Source organism: Sycon ciliatum, chromosome 9, assembly GCF_964019385.1.
Source record: "Sycon ciliatum chromosome 9, ocSycCili1.1, whole genome shotgun sequence".
Taxonomy (NCBI): Eukaryota; Metazoa; Porifera; class Calcarea; order Leucosolenida; family Sycettidae; genus Sycon; species Sycon ciliatum.
Window position 1 is genome coordinate 10,905,339 of NC_088651.1, and position 20,040 is coordinate 10,925,378.

At 49.5% G+C, this 20,040-nt stretch overlaps 1 protein-coding gene across 3 annotated transcripts; it reads right to left on the minus strand.

The window, feature by feature from the left end:
* Positions 1 to 147: 147 nt before the first annotated feature.
* Positions 148 to 17,642, minus strand: LOC135824431 (uncharacterized). Of its 3 annotated transcripts, none has more exons than XM_065337170.1 (6): positions 17,544 to 17,642; positions 12,503 to 13,436; positions 3,420 to 3,900; positions 2,699 to 2,873; positions 2,047 to 2,098; positions 148 to 1,555 (listed from the first exon to the last, which is right to left on the minus strand). In XM_065337170.1, the coding sequence occupies exons 2-6, from the start codon at positions 12,795 to 12,797 to the stop codon at positions 984 to 986; spliced, it is 1,575 nt and encodes a 524-aa protein (XP_065193242.1). In that variant the 5' UTR covers positions 12,798 to 13,436; positions 17,544 to 17,642; the 3' UTR covers positions 148 to 983. The 3 variants fall into 3 exon arrangements, with proteins under 3 accessions (XP_065193242.1, XP_065193240.1, XP_065193241.1); XM_065337168.1 differs by lacking the exon at positions 17,544 to 17,642 and adding an exon at positions 14,205 to 14,873; XM_065337169.1 differs by lacking the exon at positions 17,544 to 17,642 and adding an exon at positions 14,059 to 14,142.
* Positions 17,643 to 20,040: the final 2,398 nt, after the last annotated feature.

A 20,040-nucleotide genomic window follows, 5' to 3' on the forward strand; every position in this document is an offset into this window, starting at 1 on the left:
CAAACACCCCACCGAGCCACCTTGGCATGGCCGTTTGGGGTGTTGAACAGTGCATCCTGATCTCAGCCTGCTCACATGCATTACTCATACCTCCCATATTTGGCCATGCGCAATGGGACCCATGTCACGTGACGTGAAGTTCGTTGGTACATGGTAAGCACACCCTACATTCATCACGAGTGACAGCATCATTGTACTGCAGTAGTAGTAGAATCTCAAGTTTCTTTCCATGTACTGGGTATGTTCAACTAGTGGTATCACGCTGCCTGTAGGCTAGCAGATGATCATAATATAGAAATAGATATTGGAAGCTTGCTATCTGTGAATAGCAAGGCGATGGCAGCGTACTTGCATGGGGTGGGGCGGTTGCAACCGTTTGAACAGTGCATACTAGCGTGCGACGTGAGCCTCGTATCACGGCCATACCGGACAGCATCGCGCAAATTGTTCAGCTGCAGGAAGATGGGTATTGTTATGCAAGACGCTCACTTGGTGCTTTGTAATAACTGCTCTGGTGTGGCTATGGTTACGATGTCCATTCAAACTAGCATGGCATGTCCGGTCTATTGGTAATCGCTAATTGGTCGTGATAAAATTAACATCAACTTAGAAGAGGAATGGTCAATGCGGCGCAGTCTGCAGTTGCTGTATAATAAAACTGTTCTGGTTCGTATGTACATTGTTCATGTTGGCTGCATGGCGGGGGGGGGGGGGGGGGGCAGTTATGATAAGGAGATCGATCGATGGGGGGAAATATAGGCCTGGAAAAATATATCTTCAGATCATTAGGTCTCAATAGAGGGTTTGCGCATGGGGCAGTCCTTACTCTGAACTACTGGACAACACGGAGCACACACACACACACACACACACACACACACACACACACACACACACACACACACACACACACACATACACGCACAGAGGAAGCGGCTGCTGTAATCGCGCACAGACCTCGCCGCGCATACATAACGACATTCTCACGATAAGCTCTGTCCCCCAGATAGCTGTGGTCCATTGTGTCGGATCAGCGAGGGAATGAAGTCACTCATGGCGGTGCAGCTGCGACCGAGTGAGCGCCTGAAGATGTCGTCCAGGCGCTGGAAACGCAACGAACCGGCACGGTTGTCCCTGTAATTGAGCCAGCCGCAGAGCGTGTGAAAGACACACAAGTTGATCCGCAGCGCCCGGCCGCCGTGATGGCTGCGTACCGTGGGTGCGGCCGTGCCGTGCGTGTGTATCGCGTAGATGACCCGATCGGATTGTTTCCGTGCCTCGAGGTGATTTCCCTCGGGCTGGGCGAGACGCTGTGCGTTGAGCAGCGGTGCTCCGCTCATTCCGGGTCGGGCCGAGCAGTTGTGCCCCGTTATGGAGAAGTGCCCCTTGCCGTGGCCGGGCGAGGGCCGTTCGGTTGTGGGCAGGAACGTGCAGTTATCGTTGCGCCACAGCGAGAACCGATCGAAGCCGACCAGCTCCAGCTTCTGCGTCACTGGACTCTGCTCGGCACCGAAGGCTAGCCAGTTGCCAACCTCCTCGTTCAGAACAATGAGACCTGGATGAGCAGCACAGAAGCATGGAAACAGGTGCAAGTGAGTGATGCGGAAATAGTAGGGACATGTGTATTCAATTTAATGTGTAGTACCCTGGCGACATGACGTCTTCATAATGGATGTTCTGACCTTGTACATGTATTACACTGAGTAGCGTGTCTGACTCTGCTGTACTATGACTCGGGGTGACGGTATTCCAAGAAGGTTTGAGAGAGCCCCGGTGCGTGGGTGGGTACATACGTGTGTGTGTGCATGTGTCTTTGTGGGGGTGGGGGGGGGGGGCAATGTTGATAGTTTTGCATCAAATCCTGCATCAATATAGCTGTTGATTCGAAAACTAGGATGCATATCTGAGTACATGTACATATTGTTGGGCATTTCAATATCCACGCAACCTCCCTGGGAGGTGTACTGTATATGAGTATTGCCATCTAATAGTGACTGGCAGTGATAAAGCGGTAAAGGTGCATTCCCCGACAGACTCGTTTCTTACCGTAATCATATTCCTTGAGTCCAAGCACCTTGTACGCGTACGGCACAGTTATCTGCGAGCAATTCAAGAACCGAACAGGAAACAGAAAGGGTACCACCGTTAGGCTGATCCAAGTGAACCCCGGCATTATACCTCTCTTCATTATGTTGCGAGGCACAACATGCAGGTGACTCTGAGCAGTGTGACGCAGGGAGCCCTACACACACCGTATTTGTAGGGCTCCCTGCGTCGCATTGCGATCTAAGAGTCGGGGATGAGCTCATTCACCATCATTACCTATTCTCTGCATCCTCACTGCAGGCTCAAATCGGGGGAGGGGAGGGATTTGTAACTATTTTTATATTTATTACAACATCTCAAGACTCGGTGGAAACACCGGCCAATGTTAAGAGAGTGGGTGATTGCCAACCACGGCATATGGTAGCACAGATTCGTTTGCGCCTCCTTTCACTCGTACTATTGGCTCACCATCCGTTTCTGACTTGCAACCTATGTATACTTCGAAGTATTTGTCATAAACATCCATATCACAATTGTCATGTCTACAGTGGTTGGGTTCCATATACATGTGCGTCACTGCCTGGGGGGAATTGCTAGTGCAGACAAGATTGCTGCATTCGGAAAGCATCCGGCACACTCTTTTAATACGTACCCTCTGCCAACCGATTGGTTCTTGGTCGTACGAGCTGGTGGAGTTGGTCAGAGTCGGATAGAAACTGATCTGCTCGTGCCACGTGCGTGTTTCCCTGTCGAACAGGCAGTGTGCTGCCGTCAGTACGTGCCGCGGGCCGATCATTGAACCAGTGCACGCGCCCTGAACCGGCTCACTGTGAGCGTGGGCAATGGCGGTGAGGAAGCACACAAACAAACAAACAAACAGATCAGTATTGGTCTGTGTAACACTTGTCGAGTATGTGGCAGAGGGTGTGTGTGTGGGGGGGGGGGGGGTGGTAGAATCATCCTACAATTGAAACGATAACCGATGTGTTCCGACTGAGTTTTGCGTGGCGTTGATTACAGTATTGATGCAGGTGAAACTGCTCACTAATGAGTCACCGTGTAGATCAGATCCAAGTGCAACTGGCCAAAGTTAGAGCAGAAGCAAAAAATCCATATAATTATTTCCTTTAGGCCCGGTGAAATTGTACCTCAAGTGTGGTCTCAATCATTAGTTGTCACTGCTCTCCCCCTGCTTATTCCCCTTCGTAAATCATTGGCAGGGCTGGGTTTGAGGTAAACAAACACTTGGAGTTGTGCTTTGGTCATCACTTAGCTAGCGTTAGGACTGCATTTGTGTGCTCGTTTGCAACTCCCATTGTGCCGACAATATACTGTAGCTGAAGATCTGAGTTTAATCGTCTCAGGCTACTTACTCGAGAAACAGCGGGTAGTGGTTGTAGACGATTCTGCCGATTGCCGACCATGGCCAATCGCGCCTCTCCTTTCCCTGTACTCGCGCCCATTCGTCACCCTGGCCGTTACCGTTCTGCTGCTGTATGCCGTGGCGGGACACAGACTCTTGATTCTGCTGCTGGGACATGAGCGGTGATAGGCTGTAACCGTCGTCGGTGAAGTTCGGACGGTTGGCGTCGGGCAAACCCTCTGGATCGTTCTCGTGCACTACACGCGGCGCATTCTCCGGCTTGTAACCACCCGTGCGGATGCTGTAGTGCAGTCTGTGCCAGGGAAAGCGGTTGCGCGCGATGCGCTTCTCCCAGACGGACTTCTTGCCCTTGCGTCGCTTCAGGCTGTCTCGGCCGTGAACGGTGTCGTCTCCGTCATTGGCAGAGGCCACGTCGTCCACGAACATCTCCTCGAGGTACTGCGCCGGGCACCATGCTTGCAGGCGATTACCTGTACACGTTGTATATACACACACACGCACACACACACACACACACACACACACAGAACCATAGGGGTGGTTTAATAATTTGCATGCCTACAAGACAAAATTGTAGTGCATAGTGTGAGGCAAGGAAACGCGGCAGCAGACAAACCAGTACAGTACGAGCATTGTTTCATAATTGGAGTCACTAAACTACACTTCGAAATGGTGCAGAGCAGTCCTGCTCATTTCAGATCACTCTGCACTTCCTTTCTCTTTTTTTACTTCTAACACAGCCCTACTGGAAAAAAGAACTTATTGAACTGTGCAAGTCATGTGGCTCTGTTCTGGTGACCCCATTCAGACATGTACAGCCTACAGCAGCTCTGTGTAAAAGTAATTATCATGCGGCGCTGCTGTATGATGATTATCCCATGGAGAATGCCCGTAAAAGGTCTTGTGTCGGCTCCTAGATCTAGTGACTGTGCCTTCAAGCATTGTTACATGGCAAAACATTGTCATAACAATGTCATCTAGATTTAGTTTCAATTTTTAGTCAATGAGGCATCATTTCAGATCGACCTAGTCAACGCAGCACGGCTTTGGTCAGCCTCTCATTGTACACCTCTCCTGAAAGCTTTGATCAAACCAGTCAAACACGACGTAGACAGACAATACGGGGACGTCACAATACCAAGACAGACAATACTGAGACAGACAATACGGAGATTAGCAATAATAAAGACAGTGACATGTTCGTAAACAGCCACCGGTCATCACTGATTGAGCCCCGACGGTTTCCTCTTTTCTTCACATGGCCAGAAAAGTACAAGCAAGTAGTAAGGCGAAGTGAACTGATGAAGAGTGAACTATAGTCTAGATAGGTTTGATGGTATGAACGAACTTCGTGCGCGGCCGAAAAAGATCGCCATACAGCGTTTTCTGACTAGCGACCACTTGAAAACTCAGTTTCAGTTGGTGTGAGTGCTATCAAGTGTGGTGATGGGCGAGTGCGTGCCACACTTCATCACCGGCACAACAAACAGTGTAAAGTACCCGCAAGTACATGTTTTTACCCTGCAGTGGTCTGGAGTGGACCCGGGTGCTTATAGACGACATGATCTATAGTATAGTGCTGCTAAATTGTTCGCAGGCCTAGGGGCTGGCTACACAGCACTCGGCTTTATTGTGTGGACTCGTGTTGCAAGTACATGTATGAAATCAGAGTCCCGGGAAAGCACAAACCTGGAACTTTACCCGGTAAACGGAGTGTGACGGTCATCAATACCAGTTGTAATAATCTGCCTGTAATCTAATGTAGGCAGCAGTGACTCAGTAGCAGTACTAGACTCGTCCCATCGCGCCAGAGTTCTGCCGTCGGAATGCGGAACTGTGCGCAAAGCAAGGGGGAGGGACTACTACACGCACGCCCAAATATGGCAACACGTGTCCAGGCATTCCGCATCCATGAAGAGTAGCAATTAGCACCACCCGCTGCATGGGGTGTTGATTAATTGCCTAGCTGGATTGCTGATTGGAAACAAGTATTAGATGCTGATTTGTTGAAGATCTACACGCAGCGAGCCACATACATGAACATTTAATGCACTTCTTGTAGCGCTATTCCATCGCTGCAAAGGTATCTTCTGCCTCCCCACTGGGCGGTATACTGTAATCGGGCACATCTCCGCACAGTGCATATTCGTGTACATATCGATAGTCCTACAGCTAGCTATGCAGCGTAGTCCTTGTAGGCACTCTCCCTCATCTAATTAGGAGATTCCGCTTGGATACTGAGACTACACTTCACAATACAGCATTCAGAAAATTTTAGATAATCTTCAGGTGTGATTGCTACTGGTGAGTGTCTGCTTCGTGCTTGGATTTGAACTAGATCTAGAATTAATAGTTCAGACTACAGGCACTACTAGTACTACTAGTACTCACTACTACTAGGTGTGAACGTCTGTTCTCTGCTTGACTCCAAATCTCCCGAACAGTGCATGACACGAAACCATCGGGGGAAATTTTTCTTCCCCGGCGAGTGCACGACGGCTGGCAAAGAGTCGATTGTTCGTCAGGGCTTTTAATCGAATTCGTGTCACCCGTCCTTGAGCCATGTCCTGTAACGTCACACACTCCATCCGTGACTCGTTTTCAATCCGCTCTGAATAGACCTATGGCGTTCATGCTGCGTGCTCCGTAGCTCCTGCGCCTGCCATCCTCATGAACAGATGGTACTGTCCGGCAGTACATTCCTGGCTCACGCCGAATGGTATAATAGTGGCCAATTATGTTACATGACCGCGTCAAGGCAGAATTGCTTCGCCCAAATTTGGTCCTCGTAGCACCAATTCGGGGGGGGGGGGGATTTACGCTCCGACGCCACGCTGTGGCATGATAGGGGAGCATGTAACACTACAGCTACATGTATACTATACTATACTATAGATAATTCTGTTTGCTAGCTAATTCTAACTCTGGTGCAATGCTATGACTGCACACCCAAAGAGGAGGTGATAAGTGCGCTTCCGATATGTTGTAATCCGGCGACCGGGAGCTTAGAGTGACTGCTCTGGCAAGGCACAATATTTCAGTGCAGCTGGTATTGCAATGTTTCCAGAAAATGGCTCTCTGGAATTCGGAACCGCGTGGATACCCTTGCTAGCATGCACTCACGGAGTACCGTACCTATTGCTGTTAGCCTAGACTGGAAACTATGATAACTGCATGCTAGTATACGATATAGGTCACATTACCGTTATCCGGATGAAGTTGTGCATCCGAAACACACTCACATACTAGCACAACGTTACGTATTAATACTATGTAGGAGCACTTGCCTTGGGCTAGATTATTTCAACCCTGTTGGGTCATTTCCCCAACACAATGATTGTGTCACGTGGTGCAACAACATACCAATCTTCGTTACAACCACAGAAGGCAATGTTTGGAGTTTGGGACGTACATGACATAAATTTAGCTCCGACACACACACACTCACACACAGGTACAGGCAGCTGTGACTCACGATATGAGTCAGTCTGAGAGGTTGGGTAGAAGGCGTGTTGGAGCAAGGCACTGACAGGTGTCTACTCCGAACACCGGGCAGGTGCTACTGTTTGGTATGTCTCAACAGTCGAGTAATATTCATATTCCTCATGACACTGAGTTCTGTTTATTCTTGGCAACACACCAGACCACACACCTTCTCAATCACACATCCGGCATGCGCCCTGCATCGACGTTTTGATCAACATGACGTCATGGCCTACACATAGGCGCTAATAGCGGGTGTTTGTTTCGAAGTTTCGATCATCATGATGTCATGCATACATTTTGTACATGTACGTCCATCTGGGTCGTTATCGGGGTTCTGTCTCAGGGAAGGCTCTGCGTTCGTAAATCTACGGGCCGCTCTTATTTTGTCAGGATCCTATCGACTATCGTAACCCTTTTTTCTCCCATCTTCGGTCAGCATGACTACTACTGTACTGTGTTCACTTAGTCTTTGGGTTAAGACATGGGGAAGTTGCCATACTGGGGTGTGAGCCCTCCTCTCGGTACCGGGGAGTACAGCTCTCAGCTCCACTCATTTCTACTGAGTGAATAGGACTAACACCTGGGTCCGGTGAGCTATGGTAAGCTCGTAACCCATCAGCAGCAGTGCGTGCGGAATCCTATCCGCTCTGTCCGAGCAACGAAGTGGACCGTGGCTTGGTGGACTAGTCCGGTCCAACGCCATCTTGTGGCAGGTCTGTGCAACCACCTGGGCAATTCGGGCTCAATGCTATTTTCATATCATAGCCTAGGAGCTGTGGCATCATTCATGATCCACAGCAAGAAGGCAGCAATGCCTGTGTGTCCAGCACTGCAATGGGACCTACATTAATACAGTAATATAGACCTACAGTGATACATACGTCACCCGTAGCGCTCTGTGTTACATGTACATGTTTGGTCGTACATGTACATGTTACACCGTGTGACTTACAAGTCTTTGTCCGAGATTGTTAGGTGTAACGCTGCAGACTTAGACTTAGTTAGCGCTGGGGATTCCGTCACCCCAGGCTTGAGGACATGCATAAGCAGCTCGCTTCGCGTCCTCTCCAGAGGCCCCTAGAGAACAATCACCTGTGAAGAGGGTCTCACGAGCAGATGCCCTGTCTGGGCCTGGCTGGCCACCCAACAACAGCACGAACAATACGACATAGAATCCGCTACAGTACACGTGTAGGCTCCAAACTGAAGTCAGTGCTGAACGTTTTAGAATAGAGTATTACGTCGTGCAGGGCTGGGATTTGTTTAGCTTCCTGGGCAAACATAATGTATATTACTAGCGAGTGTGACAATGCCGATATTTGGTTCGCTCTGATTTCGGCGTCGGCGGACATTCAGCGTGGACGGACTGGACGCAGCGACCATGTCAAGCAAATCAACTAGGGCAGTAAGGGTGTGTCGAGGAGGAATGACTACACTCGCTTATACCACTGGCCCGAGACTCTCTGCCGAATCTCCGGAACTGCGAAGTGCAAGCAAAAATAGGTTTTCCGTCACGTCACAACTTGCCTCACTGCCCTGGGCAGTAGCAGTGTGTATCAGAGTGTCTGCGCCGTATGGTCTACCCTAATAATGAGTGTTAATGCTGCATTCAAAATGGCCTCCGTGCTAGATCCAAATTTCTAGTATGGATACGTCATGATGGTCAGCTTAGGTTGACAAACATGTCCATGTCCTTGCCCAGTATTCTGAAGTAGTTGGAATCAGGGAGTAGTATAATATTGGTATTTTAATACTCCCGGGTTGAGTTAGAATACTGTCATAAACGCTTGATTGCATTTCCGGTCTCTCCCTTAGACCTGCGTGTGGGAGAACTGACTCTAGGCTGTTGAAGCGTTCGAGTATGCATCCGCAAAGTACTCGAGGTCTGCAGTGTCGAGATTCTAGTTGCTGCGTGGGATTCGGAGCAATTTCGGGCTAACCACAACTTTAACACAAGATACCGACATTGGCATATACGACTCTTTGAAACAGCACACCCATAACCTTCACCTGCCTTCCGGTTGTCCCGTGGAGAGGTAAAACACTTGTTCCGATGCTACCTTGATGGCAATTGTCCGTGCCCTGAATACCATTCGATCTACTTTTGTGGATCGTTCGCCGCCCGCAGGTGCTATACGCCGAGTCACAGCATTTCACATTCTGTCCATCCAGACACAAGGACATTATCCCTTACACGGCGCAGGGTCGAGTAGCAAGACATCGTATTGGAAACACGTGCTGAAGTAGGTGATGGTACCCTTGGGTGGTGCTGCTAGACTGGGCTTGACAGAAAGCTTGCTGGCCAGCTGCACGGGAGAGCGACGTAACACCACTAGCGGTATTACTACTTTACGATGTATTGGGAGTTGATAAGACGTAGTATTGCAACATACCCATATCAAGAAGGGACCTTGTACTTCAGTGTAAAGCAGGGCACGTGCCCCATTATGCAAAGCAGACATTGGGACTCTCGGCTCATGATGCTTTGTGGCCCCATATCTCTAATCCTTCCATCCTGAGTAGTCGAGGGTGTCCACTAAATGCCCGAATTCTTACCCTTACAACTTCCTCTGCAACCCATGTCCAATCAGTATAGGTGTTCAGACAAACAGGGGCCGATGGACAATGCTTCATTACCTGGTGCGAGCTTGTGTAATTTCCGGCTCAATGTTCCGACTACCCACTCGTCCTCTAGCTTCATAAACTACATCCTGTGTGGGATATCCTTCTCTCATCGTTCACTGACCCGTAGTGCATGCGCGTGTGTGTGTGTGTATGTGCGTGTGTGTATGTTTGTGATCACGCCGCGGTACACGCGGTGTATCACTTCCATTCCGCTTCAAGTTCCTTTGCTCGTTCCCAGAAACATGTTAAGCAGGTGTGAAGCTCCTTCGGGAAGCAATGACGATCGTCAGCGAAACTCACACCTAACTCGGAAAAGGAACGATGCCACCTGCTACGGCGGATACCGTAGAATCATCCTCTATTAGCGCAAACAATTAGACACACAAGCAGAGTCGTGAAGTTATCATGGTAAATTCTTCCCTAGCCCGACAGAACGCCGCCCAACATTCACCAGTGTCTTCTTTTCTTCGTTTCACTTACTAGAACGCGGTGGCTTATCAGCCTGGGCATCCACCTGCCCTGCCCTTACTAGCCATTGAAACATATCAAGAGAATGTTCCTAGACTCGATCGAGTTCCGTCTCCGCACAAACAAAACAACGCGCTGGGCTTTCTGCTGGCCGCCTAGGTGCGTTGTGGGCTGGACCTGTCATTCTCAACTTCAAGGCGAGACTGCTATCGCGCCGTGCTGTGAATGTTCTATCATTTTTAGTATCAGTGTCAATGTATGGGCTCGTCGCTCACTCAATGCAGGCCGCCCAGTCGGATAGCTACAGCGTCGCGCGGCCGTTTTTCGTCAAATTTGGCAATGGCATGTGTGTGCTAGCAGCATCACATGGGATTCATGTTATGTTATGTAGTTAGTAGTGAAGCCGGCGAGGACTATCGGCAACACACGAGAGCGCACACATCCAGTGCCACCAGTGTCAGCTCCTTGCTTGCATTCCTCGTGTCCCATGACTTCTACCCATTATCACCATCATCGACTGTACACACCTGTGACCTGCTTTTTATTTAAAAGTATTTTCTGCGTGGCTGTCGACACGCGCAGGGACTGGAAACAAAGGTGACTTGGATAGACACATACACACACACACCACCACGGCCATGCAATACCACGCTCTCAAATCAAGATGAATACAGGCGGAGAATTGACTTTGATTTGCCTGTGCAGCCTGTAACGACGAGTCCCAACCACTTCGCAATCAATGAGAAAACGGAGAAAATGATTACGGACAGTCCCAAATGACACCTATCCGGAGCAGGATAATAATTAACTTTGTTGCACGTCACGCAGAGATGGCTCTACAGGCGTTAAACACATAACAGTACTGTGTGACAGTGCAACAACAGTGACTCGTACATCATCACCTCACTTGCTCACGTAACGTTAATACTCAACCTGGACATGCCACTGACCCGTTGGACAAAATTAATTCCTCCCACAGTGTCTATATCCGTATTCAGCAGCATGTCTACGCGACACGACGCATCCTCACCCCGAGGAGTGCATGCATGTCCGTCGTGCCTATATTCGATTCGGGGCGGATTCGGGGGCGAACTTCATTCATTAGACACTGTGTCGCGCAACTCGCTGTGAACAGACTTCGCTGCCCTGTCGCCCACTGGCATTCTTGCCGTGTTGAATTCGTCCGAAAGAGAGGCAATTTCCGTGAAAAGATTGTCAGCCGAGCTTCGTTATGTGTCCCTCTGTTTGTCGTAAACGCTGTCGTGAGTTTTGTCCGTAACTCGTGTGTTTGAGTGCAGATGAGTGGCGTTAGGGATGGCGAGTTGACTCTAACACGGCTATGCAGCTCACTGTGGTTTCGCCTAATTAACAGCTTGGAGAGAAGACTTGCACTTCACCTGCTGGTCTTACCCGTGACCGCATCGTCTTTGTGCAAGCCTTCTGCTCGGCAGCCAATGAGACGGGTCTGCGTCCAGCCGTCGACAGTTAAAAGTGAGCAATGCACTCATTCCAACGCCATTCCGTTCTACACAGTGCAGCGAGTCTAGTCTATAACGATCGGGTCAGCCAAAGTAGCGGATGCACAGGCGCATGCAGTTACACATGTCAGTCACTGATTACTAATTATTTTAGTGGCGAGCGCTAAGTCGCAGGTCAGGTCCAATGTAAACAAATACTTCAGGATCAAATCAGACCTGTCCCGCTCCCATCTGCAGGCGTTCAATGGTATTACAGTTGTAAGCTAGCTATGTGTCTACTTCGCAGTAAATAGAGATTTAATAAATGCGAGCAATTATTTCTCGTGTCCGTGCAAGGGACTGCAGGTATAATGTAGGCACGTCAGAGTACAGCCTAGAACGCTGTAAACATAGTGAAACGTTCCCCTAAGCATCGGCCAAGCTCATGCTCTCATCTGCTCGCTCCCTGTCGACTCCTGACATACTGCTGTCGCTTCACCGCATATTGACACTAAACAGACCTGGCCACAGCGTGTCCTGGGACTCGCAGAGGCAAAAGAAAGGGATAGGCCTCTCGCCACTCCATGCCAAACCACACTGGAAATGCATGAGTAGAGTGTTGTTGCTACTATTGTATTTAGACTAAGAGTGTAGTACTAGTAGCATGCTTTGGCTAGCTTTAATCAACGCGTGAAATAGCACCCTGGACCTACGCGTGTTTGCGGAAAGGAATCTGGCAAAAAGGTGGCACAAACCTTGCGAGTTTTGCTGACGCCGACATGGGCTTATCTGGGCTTGCGGCCGCAGTTCTCATGAATACTAGTACTCTTCCTATTCAGACATTAATCGTGTTACTTGAATGCATTCCAGTAAATTGAAAAGTTACATAATACTGTCAGGGATCTGAAAAGCCATTCCACCTATTCCTCGGTCCGCAGACCATTGGAAATAGTTCAGGTTGCTAAAGACATAAACGTCTGGTTTGGATTTTTCCAGGCTACATTTACATGTATGTGGCATAACAGAATGCTCTTACCTGGCTGGGGGCAGATGTTCTCGAAATCCGGACAGCAGTTCTGCAGCCCAGTACAGGCCGGATGACACAGGCACTGTCCGTCGCCATCAGCAGGACCCCCGTCGCTTCGCTGAGCAACACAGCGGTCCAGCGACTCAGGATCCGTCGTCAGTAAGCAGCATCCGGGTCTCTCTCGGAACAGCTTTCTACAGCTACGGAATGTTTTTACGGGCGCATTCTCCGATGCTTCGACTAATCTCAGCAACAACACATTCACGGCGAGCACACCGAGAAGAATTACTTTTACTGAACCCATGTTTAGGACAGGAGAGGAGGCAATGATTCTGATTCTCTGTGGTTGATTGTACGTAACACTGAGAAAAACAGGGCGTTGACTAGGTTTGAAGCAGGCCCTCTCAGCCACTCTTTCTTCTCCCTCTCGTGTACTTGGACTCTCTGCTTGGGCACTGTGCGGGAAATGACTGCTCGTCAGCAGGTCTATCTCGTTCTGAGTGAGCCACTGAAGAGGCGCGTCTGTTTATATAATTGCTGCAGTGCAGGAGTGACTGACTGGCTGGTGGAGTAAGCGTTTTCAGTTTTCAGTTTGTATCGCCGCCGCTGCTGCTGCTGCTGCTTCAGTGATGTATACAAAGGTGCAGGCCAATGCTGGTCCCAGATCGCCTGATCAACCCGCTCGGCTCTCCCTCAATCTCTCTCTCTCCTCGTCACAGGCTTGAACAATAGACGGTGTATGAGCCAGCGTGTGTGACACTCTGGCCCTCGCGGCGCTCACAGTAGGGACCTGGTGGTGCCGCGTGTCGCGAAAGATTTTGCTGATACCGTTCCGTCCGCGGCTTGGCAGCGTCGGTGAATGACCACTTTTGGACTGGGCAGCTCGACACCTACTGGGACAGTGGGAGTATGCAGCAAGCAAGGCAGTTCCAGTGCTAGCTATCTGTACAGGAAAATAAGAGAACAGACAGCAGCATCAGCAGCAGCATCAGCAATACTAGTCTGCAATCGATCGGTCATCGTAATCCGGGTCTGCATCATCTCAGCAGCGTCATAGCCCATTCTGCCTATCAGACAGTACTCCACCATAGAGAGCAAGAGAGGGGGGGGGGGAGGAGGTAAAGAGACTTATAATATGACTTAGGTCAAGTTCTAGGAGTGCTGACTGAGGCATTGACACGGACAGATTATCTCATCATGGCGAGCTAAGTGAGTTCAGCACCATGGAGTATCATAGAGGGCTTCTGGACGGGCGCGAGGACGGATGGAGCTGATTTATTACGTATTGTGTTCAGAAATAGAGTCCGCTACCTCACAGAATTTTGCAACTCTCTGCAGCTGGTTTTTTGATTGAATGAAACACACAGCATGCGATCACACGAGATGCCCAGGACACGCAAGGGGTGAGACGCTGAGGGCCATGGAACGTTACGCAGCAGGGGACAAACAGGACGTGTACACGGGCGCACACTCGTAACACCCATCACGACCATTAACAATTCACACCCACAGAGATAAAGAAATGACTAGATGAGGTTGAACCACAGCATTGCGGGGTCACACACCTGCCACGAAGACCCAATCGCTCCTTCTTTGGAACTTTTCCTCAGCGGCTTGCATCGACTCTGTTCGCAGACGCCGGGAACCAAGGCCCTTTTTAAAACACTCCAGCGGGTTACAACATGTCAGCCTCTGTTTCTCATTGGCTTACCTTGGTATCGTAATGTTTGGTGCGATTTTCTAGTGCTCGCGCGGCCCTGCTACAAGCCTTGATCGGCTATCGAAAGCTATGATGTCCCTGAGCGGAGAGGTCAACGAGCGATCCTGTTCAATCCACCACTGTTCCAGTGCTAAGGACGTGAGTAAGGTATTAACTGAGTGTGACCAATCGGCTCTGCGCTCCCCTCGTCTTAGCCTCGCAAACGGGACAAGGCTCTAAGATTGTAGCTCACGAAATGTCAGAAAGCGGCTACACGAATCAAGCGCTAGAACTAGTAGAAGTCGATCGTGTTTGCCAACGAGTCCTATTAACCAGGGTTCTTTTTCTGGCACAGTGATTTAGACCAAGCCGGCACAGCGCTTCAGTGTAAATAGCAAATTGGAGGAATTCCTGCGCCGCTTGTTGAAACGGCCAGGAAGCGGGCTATTACTCGCTGTTCAGGGTGGAGATCTGGCTTCTTCACACCTTACGCTTATTGAACTGAATAGCCAGTGCAGCGACCTAGCACAGGATAAATACTCGAATTGGACGTGTTCGGGTCGTGATGGAATCGCCGGCATGGCTTCATTGTGAATTGTGTGTGCAGAATACCTCGAATAGCTGCCCCGAACGCCCTCGACTCGAGGCTGCAGGGTAGGCTAAGATACTGTGTCACTGAGCGGGTCCCAGGGAAAGAGCCATGCGCGAGGGTAGTGCAACGCGGCTGGAAGCTTGTCAAAATCAAAACATTGTGATCCTGAGTCCGAGTTGTGGCTGGGAAGGAGGTACAAGCGTGCCAGTGTAGTCGCTGTACTTTGGCATCCGTCAACGCGCTCGTCTGCCAGTCAAGGTACTTGGTAGCCAGTCGTCAGATTGCGTGCACTGTTGCAACGAACCATGCGGACTTCATGCATGACCTTCATTCACTTGTTGCTTTTCGCTGTTGTCGTCTAAAAGACTATCGCACTATAGACGTGTACGGAGAGCCCCTGCTGTGCAGAGACTGAGAGAGAGGGAGAGCTCCGTTCGGAGCATACTGTAACTATCCTAGTCCAACCCACCAGCTTCACAGCAGCGCAAGCTGAACTTAGCAAGTGCTTGACAGATCTTTGCAGCAGTGACAGGCGCGATGTGTCAGCGCCAAGTCTCTGACTGACGACAGATGACAGCACAACATTAGCAATCCGGTTCAGCGTCTCCCAGTCCCAGCACTCAACACTGGATGCGACCGCTGGCCACGAGGCAGCAACAACGCGAGTGTGATCCACTCTAGCACATCCCTGCAAGGGACAGTGTTTACTACGCACCCCTTGCATAGATGTTTTACACACTAAACGTCTAAATACTCAAGTCCGAATTGCACAAGCACAATGCGTGAACTGTCATCGGGTCTTCGTGAAACAGGCAGCATCGGACCCTGAAGTCAATGGCCCGATGCTCAAAGCTAAAAGCGTGCTTCATTTTTTGTTTTCGTCTTGTTTATCCGAGGAATGTGCTGAAAACATCAACGCCTCGCGCACATCACGTATGATCACATTGATGTCATGCCAAGCAAAATAGCATAACGTGCTCACTCGATCACAAGGTCGCCCATGATGACCTCGGACCATTCTGTAACTGCTTCTACTCTTGGCGTCCGCTCGCACGCACTCCGAGACAGAGGGTCGGAGAAGAATAAAATGCCTGCGTTCCTCCCGGAGTAGCAGTCCCAATGCTGGACTGCGCGCCCCTTGGGGAACCCGAACGTGATCTCTCGGCTCGCCCGCCTGTGCAGATTCTCCCGCTGCTCCCAGGCGATACGCCATTGCTAAAGATCTCTGGCACTCTTCGCTAGAGTTGAACCCAATTCCTTTGCGTTTTCTCCGCGGCTAGGCCTTGGGCTAGGGTAACAATCACAACATCTACATTGAACATGCACAGTGCTAGCAACTGAAATCCGACCCCTGAGCGGTGCGCTCACATCGCAAAGACCCAACACGGGACGGTAAAACTACGAAACAGAGACCGATAGAATGTGAACCCACCGCTCGGGGGGTCGGATTTAAGTTGCTAGCACTGTAGCTGTACATGTACATGTGCATGCATGTTGTAGCAGCACAATACAGTACTAGTTTGATAGAAATCTCTATACAAGAGAGATTGGAAGCTTTGTTACAACTCTCAGTTTCACGTATTACTACGATCGTCAGGCAACTGCATGATGGATCCAAAACGGCAGCCAGAACATACGGGGGGAGCAAGGTGGGAAATTCTGAGGGGTATCATGGGCGATGCGTATCATAGCGCAAGAGTCAGGTGCAATCTCTATACGAATCTTGCCTATGTGCTAGAGTGTTATTCTGATTTCCTTCAGCATCCAGCCACCTCGGGGGGTGAGGATTTGCCCGTTCGTCGTTCCCCGAAATGGGATCCGCCACACATACATGTATGGCCTAGTGTAAACACGACGTACAGCCATGTCATTGTTTCCCTTCCCACAAGATAAACACAGTTTTTCGACAGCTAATCGGAACGCTAAAACTGAGGCCTCTGGTCGACCGGTTGAGCTACTTCCAGTACATGGGTACGTCGTCCCTACACCCCATGGCCCAGGTGCCTTGTGTTATGAGGGATTATGTTGTTCTCCACTTGTTTATCAGTACGAGTAGAGCCGTGTTCATAGTAAACCTTGAATCGCCTGCTGGGGATAATTATAGTACTACGTACGGGTGCCCGGCAAGACACCCGCCCAATGGGCGTTGGAACATGTCATTTCTAAAATACTACAAGTTCAGAATGGACTCCGCCAGATACAAAGTTAGCTCAAATGGGACGAGTATTACATTTTGTTCGCTCTCCTCAAACTCGCACCTTGTCAGATCACAATGAACGGGCCAAGTGAAGATTGCATCGCCGCAGAACTACAGAATCATAGTACTGCCCACTTTTCTGCAGCGATCGCACCGCTATCGCATCTAACGCGCTGACCTAAAACTCTCAAGGCGATCTCCCTCACCACAGACCCTGCTTCAGGGGCAACATCCAGCAGCCATGTTTTGAATTTCGTCCCTGGTCGTTTTGCCTAATGTTGTCTCTGGGAAGGGTACGTTTCGGCACGGTTAATCTCTATCACAACCGTTCCTATCATGCAGAGCGTGTTCAGGCTGGGACTCCCGCAGATCGTTTCATCACGTGTCATTGGCAACCAACATGCAATTGCTTTAATCTTATCAACGGGAAATGCTGTCACACAGTTTGACGGAAAATGTATCGGAAAAATACTGGACCAATTCATGAAACCAATAATATCACTATGCAGCTGCAAGGAAGGCACTATGATAAGCCACGATAGAGTGTGTGTACTGGACTTACTTTGTAGTGCAATGCAGATTACGACCACCGGGCTGGCGCTGATAGTCCACTGCCTATTTTCTTCTTGAACCTGTTTGCTCTTTGTCTTGTTCCACTGCCTTGCAGCGAGCAGCACCAGTCGCTATTTCCGACCCAATTTCATCAAAGTCCTGGAAATCAGTGCAGGGACTTGATAAGAGAAGACGTGAACAGTGCATTATGTACTCTTGTTGGTATGCAATCAGCCGGCCAGCGGGCGTAGTTCTGTGTATGAATATTAGGGGTGGTCATTGGCTACAGTCTGGGATGCATGTCGCGATCACCCGGCGTACATATACATGGACATGATCGTATACTGTGGTACTATCTCACTCCAGAAAGCACCTTACTGGCTGATGATGCATGGCTAGTGCCACAGTCAGACGTAGATTTTCAGCAACACAAGTAATTCCACCTGCTTTGTGTTAGCTAACAATTAACGTTAGTGCTTGTACAATGAGGGCAAGATCACAGGGTTACAAGTAATTAATTTGTTTTGACTTTGCCAATTGTGCATTGGCAGCCTGAGACCTGGTGAAGTTCACTAATTTTGGTCTTGGGGCTCTTGGCTGAGCAGGTGCGTGACAAATCCAGACAGGTGTCCAGAGCTCACACACTGTACATTTACTGTACTTACTTGAAACTGAACTGAATACGTGAATTGCCTCCACAGGAAAGAGAAGGCATCCACACGGGAACTGAGTACTACGAGGAATGATAATTATTGTACTTCTACGTAGCTTGAAGTAAAAGTATGACTGCTCGACGGCCAGTACCTTGAGCTCCGCTCTTGAGACCCAACAAGTTCGAAGCAGTTACAGCTGTCCGGGGGATTGAGTATGATCGTGATGACACTACGATCATATTTTTACTACTGGTCGTGTATTGATGTAAAGGTCATGTTGCAGCCATTTTCAAGACTGTCTGGATGATATACAGTCATGTGCAGTAGCTGCTTTCAATGGGTTAGTATTCGATGATAGTACATACCCCACTAGTACTAGTGCGTCGCTCTGGTAGATTCCATTCGGTTCCAATATTTTGGTCTGGTCCCAAGAGGGTAGAGCGGGTTACATTGCCTGCAGCAAAACCTACAGTCCGTGTAGGTGCATTCGTCGGAATGGTGCTGGAATGGATGTAGACCGTTTGCAGCGGATCAGTCACATCCACCCCACAGCACACAAATACCAGTGCCATGATTACATGTACGTGCGCATGAGCAACAACAGTCCTTGCTACGTAATACAACGTAACGTTATGCAATAGTGTATCACAGCCGTAGTGCATGCATTCCATATTACATACAAATTCGGATCGCGCAACTATCCCTGGTAGAGATTTCGAGAAAGAAGTTCGTCCCACCTCGCGAGGCTTCCCACCATGATAGTACCACACGTGGACGCACAATAACAACAACACGCAACAAACGTACATGGACATTGGGTGAAACAGACTGTAGTCATACATTTTAAAAAACTGTTCGAATGTTCGACCCCATATTGCGAATGTTGTGACCCAGGCCACTTCAAAAGCGAAGTGAAATGGCGTGAAAGATAAGTATTCGAGAGGTCTCCAGCCGCTGTCTGGCCAGTTCCACCCGCTTCACAACTTCTCCTGTTTTCCTTTTTGTATTTTCCTTATCCCGAGGTGAGACGTGATGAAGACACACTCAAAACGTGTCACCTCTCTTGCCTCCCGGGGTGACACCATTGAGCATATCGCGCAAGTCTTCGTTCACTGTGCTCAGTGAGCACTGCTGGCGAGGTGGAGGAGCTGCTGACATCTCGCCATGTTTTCCTACTAGCCTTCAACACGTGGCGTAAAATGTTATCACGCTGCCTCTCCCCAGCATTGTTCTCGCTGAGATGAGTCAAGCATCGGCGGTCAGTGATCAATCTCAAGAACTCGATGCCAGTGAGAGGAGCGTGTAACTTCTAATGCCAAATATCTACTTTTATCGGATTGAAAGGAACCTTTACGGGGAAGCTAACGCGTTACCACTCTCGTGACGATGTGATTTTCGCCACTTTATCGCAAGCCTTTCCACTTCGAACCGCTTATCGAGTAGACACTTTTCAAGAGCAATCGGTTGGAAAACGTTCGGGCTAACTAGGCTGGGCCTTTTCAACAAGAAGGCTGATCTCTGTCTTCCCAAACACGACCATACGGGTATAGCCGACGCTTGATATTCTCTCAACCGTGAAGCAAGGAATGGACGACCACAAAAGGCAAATAACGGCGAAAATCGTGGGTGCCACTCTCTATGGTCCAACGCCAAAATCAGCGATTTACCGATTCTCTAATCGAGCCATGGACACTGTAATGTACTGTGGAGGGCAGGTTGGTGTACGCACCCCGTGGAGAACCGGCACAGCATGGTTCCGCTAGTGGCATAGTCAAGTGGTTGTGGCAGTCCGTATCAGCGTGTGTCTATCTTCTATCAGCACACCATAATCCACCTGTCGATGTCATCATGCTG

Excerpts from the sequence above, each read along its gene's own strand:
- LOC135824431 (XM_065337170.1), bottom strand. The coding sequence starts at position 12,797 with ATGGGTTCAGTAAAAGTAATTCTTCTCGGTGTGCTCGCCGTGAATGTG. Across the intron at positions 2,099-2,698 it reads AACCAATCGGTTGGCAGAGG|ATAACTGTGCCGTACGCGTA; the intron begins GTACGTATTAAA and ends AATTGCTCGCAG. Across the intron at positions 1,556-2,046 it reads ACTCAAGGAATATGATTACG|GTCTCATTGTTCTGAACGAG; the intron begins GTAAGAAACGAG and ends CTGCTCATCCAG.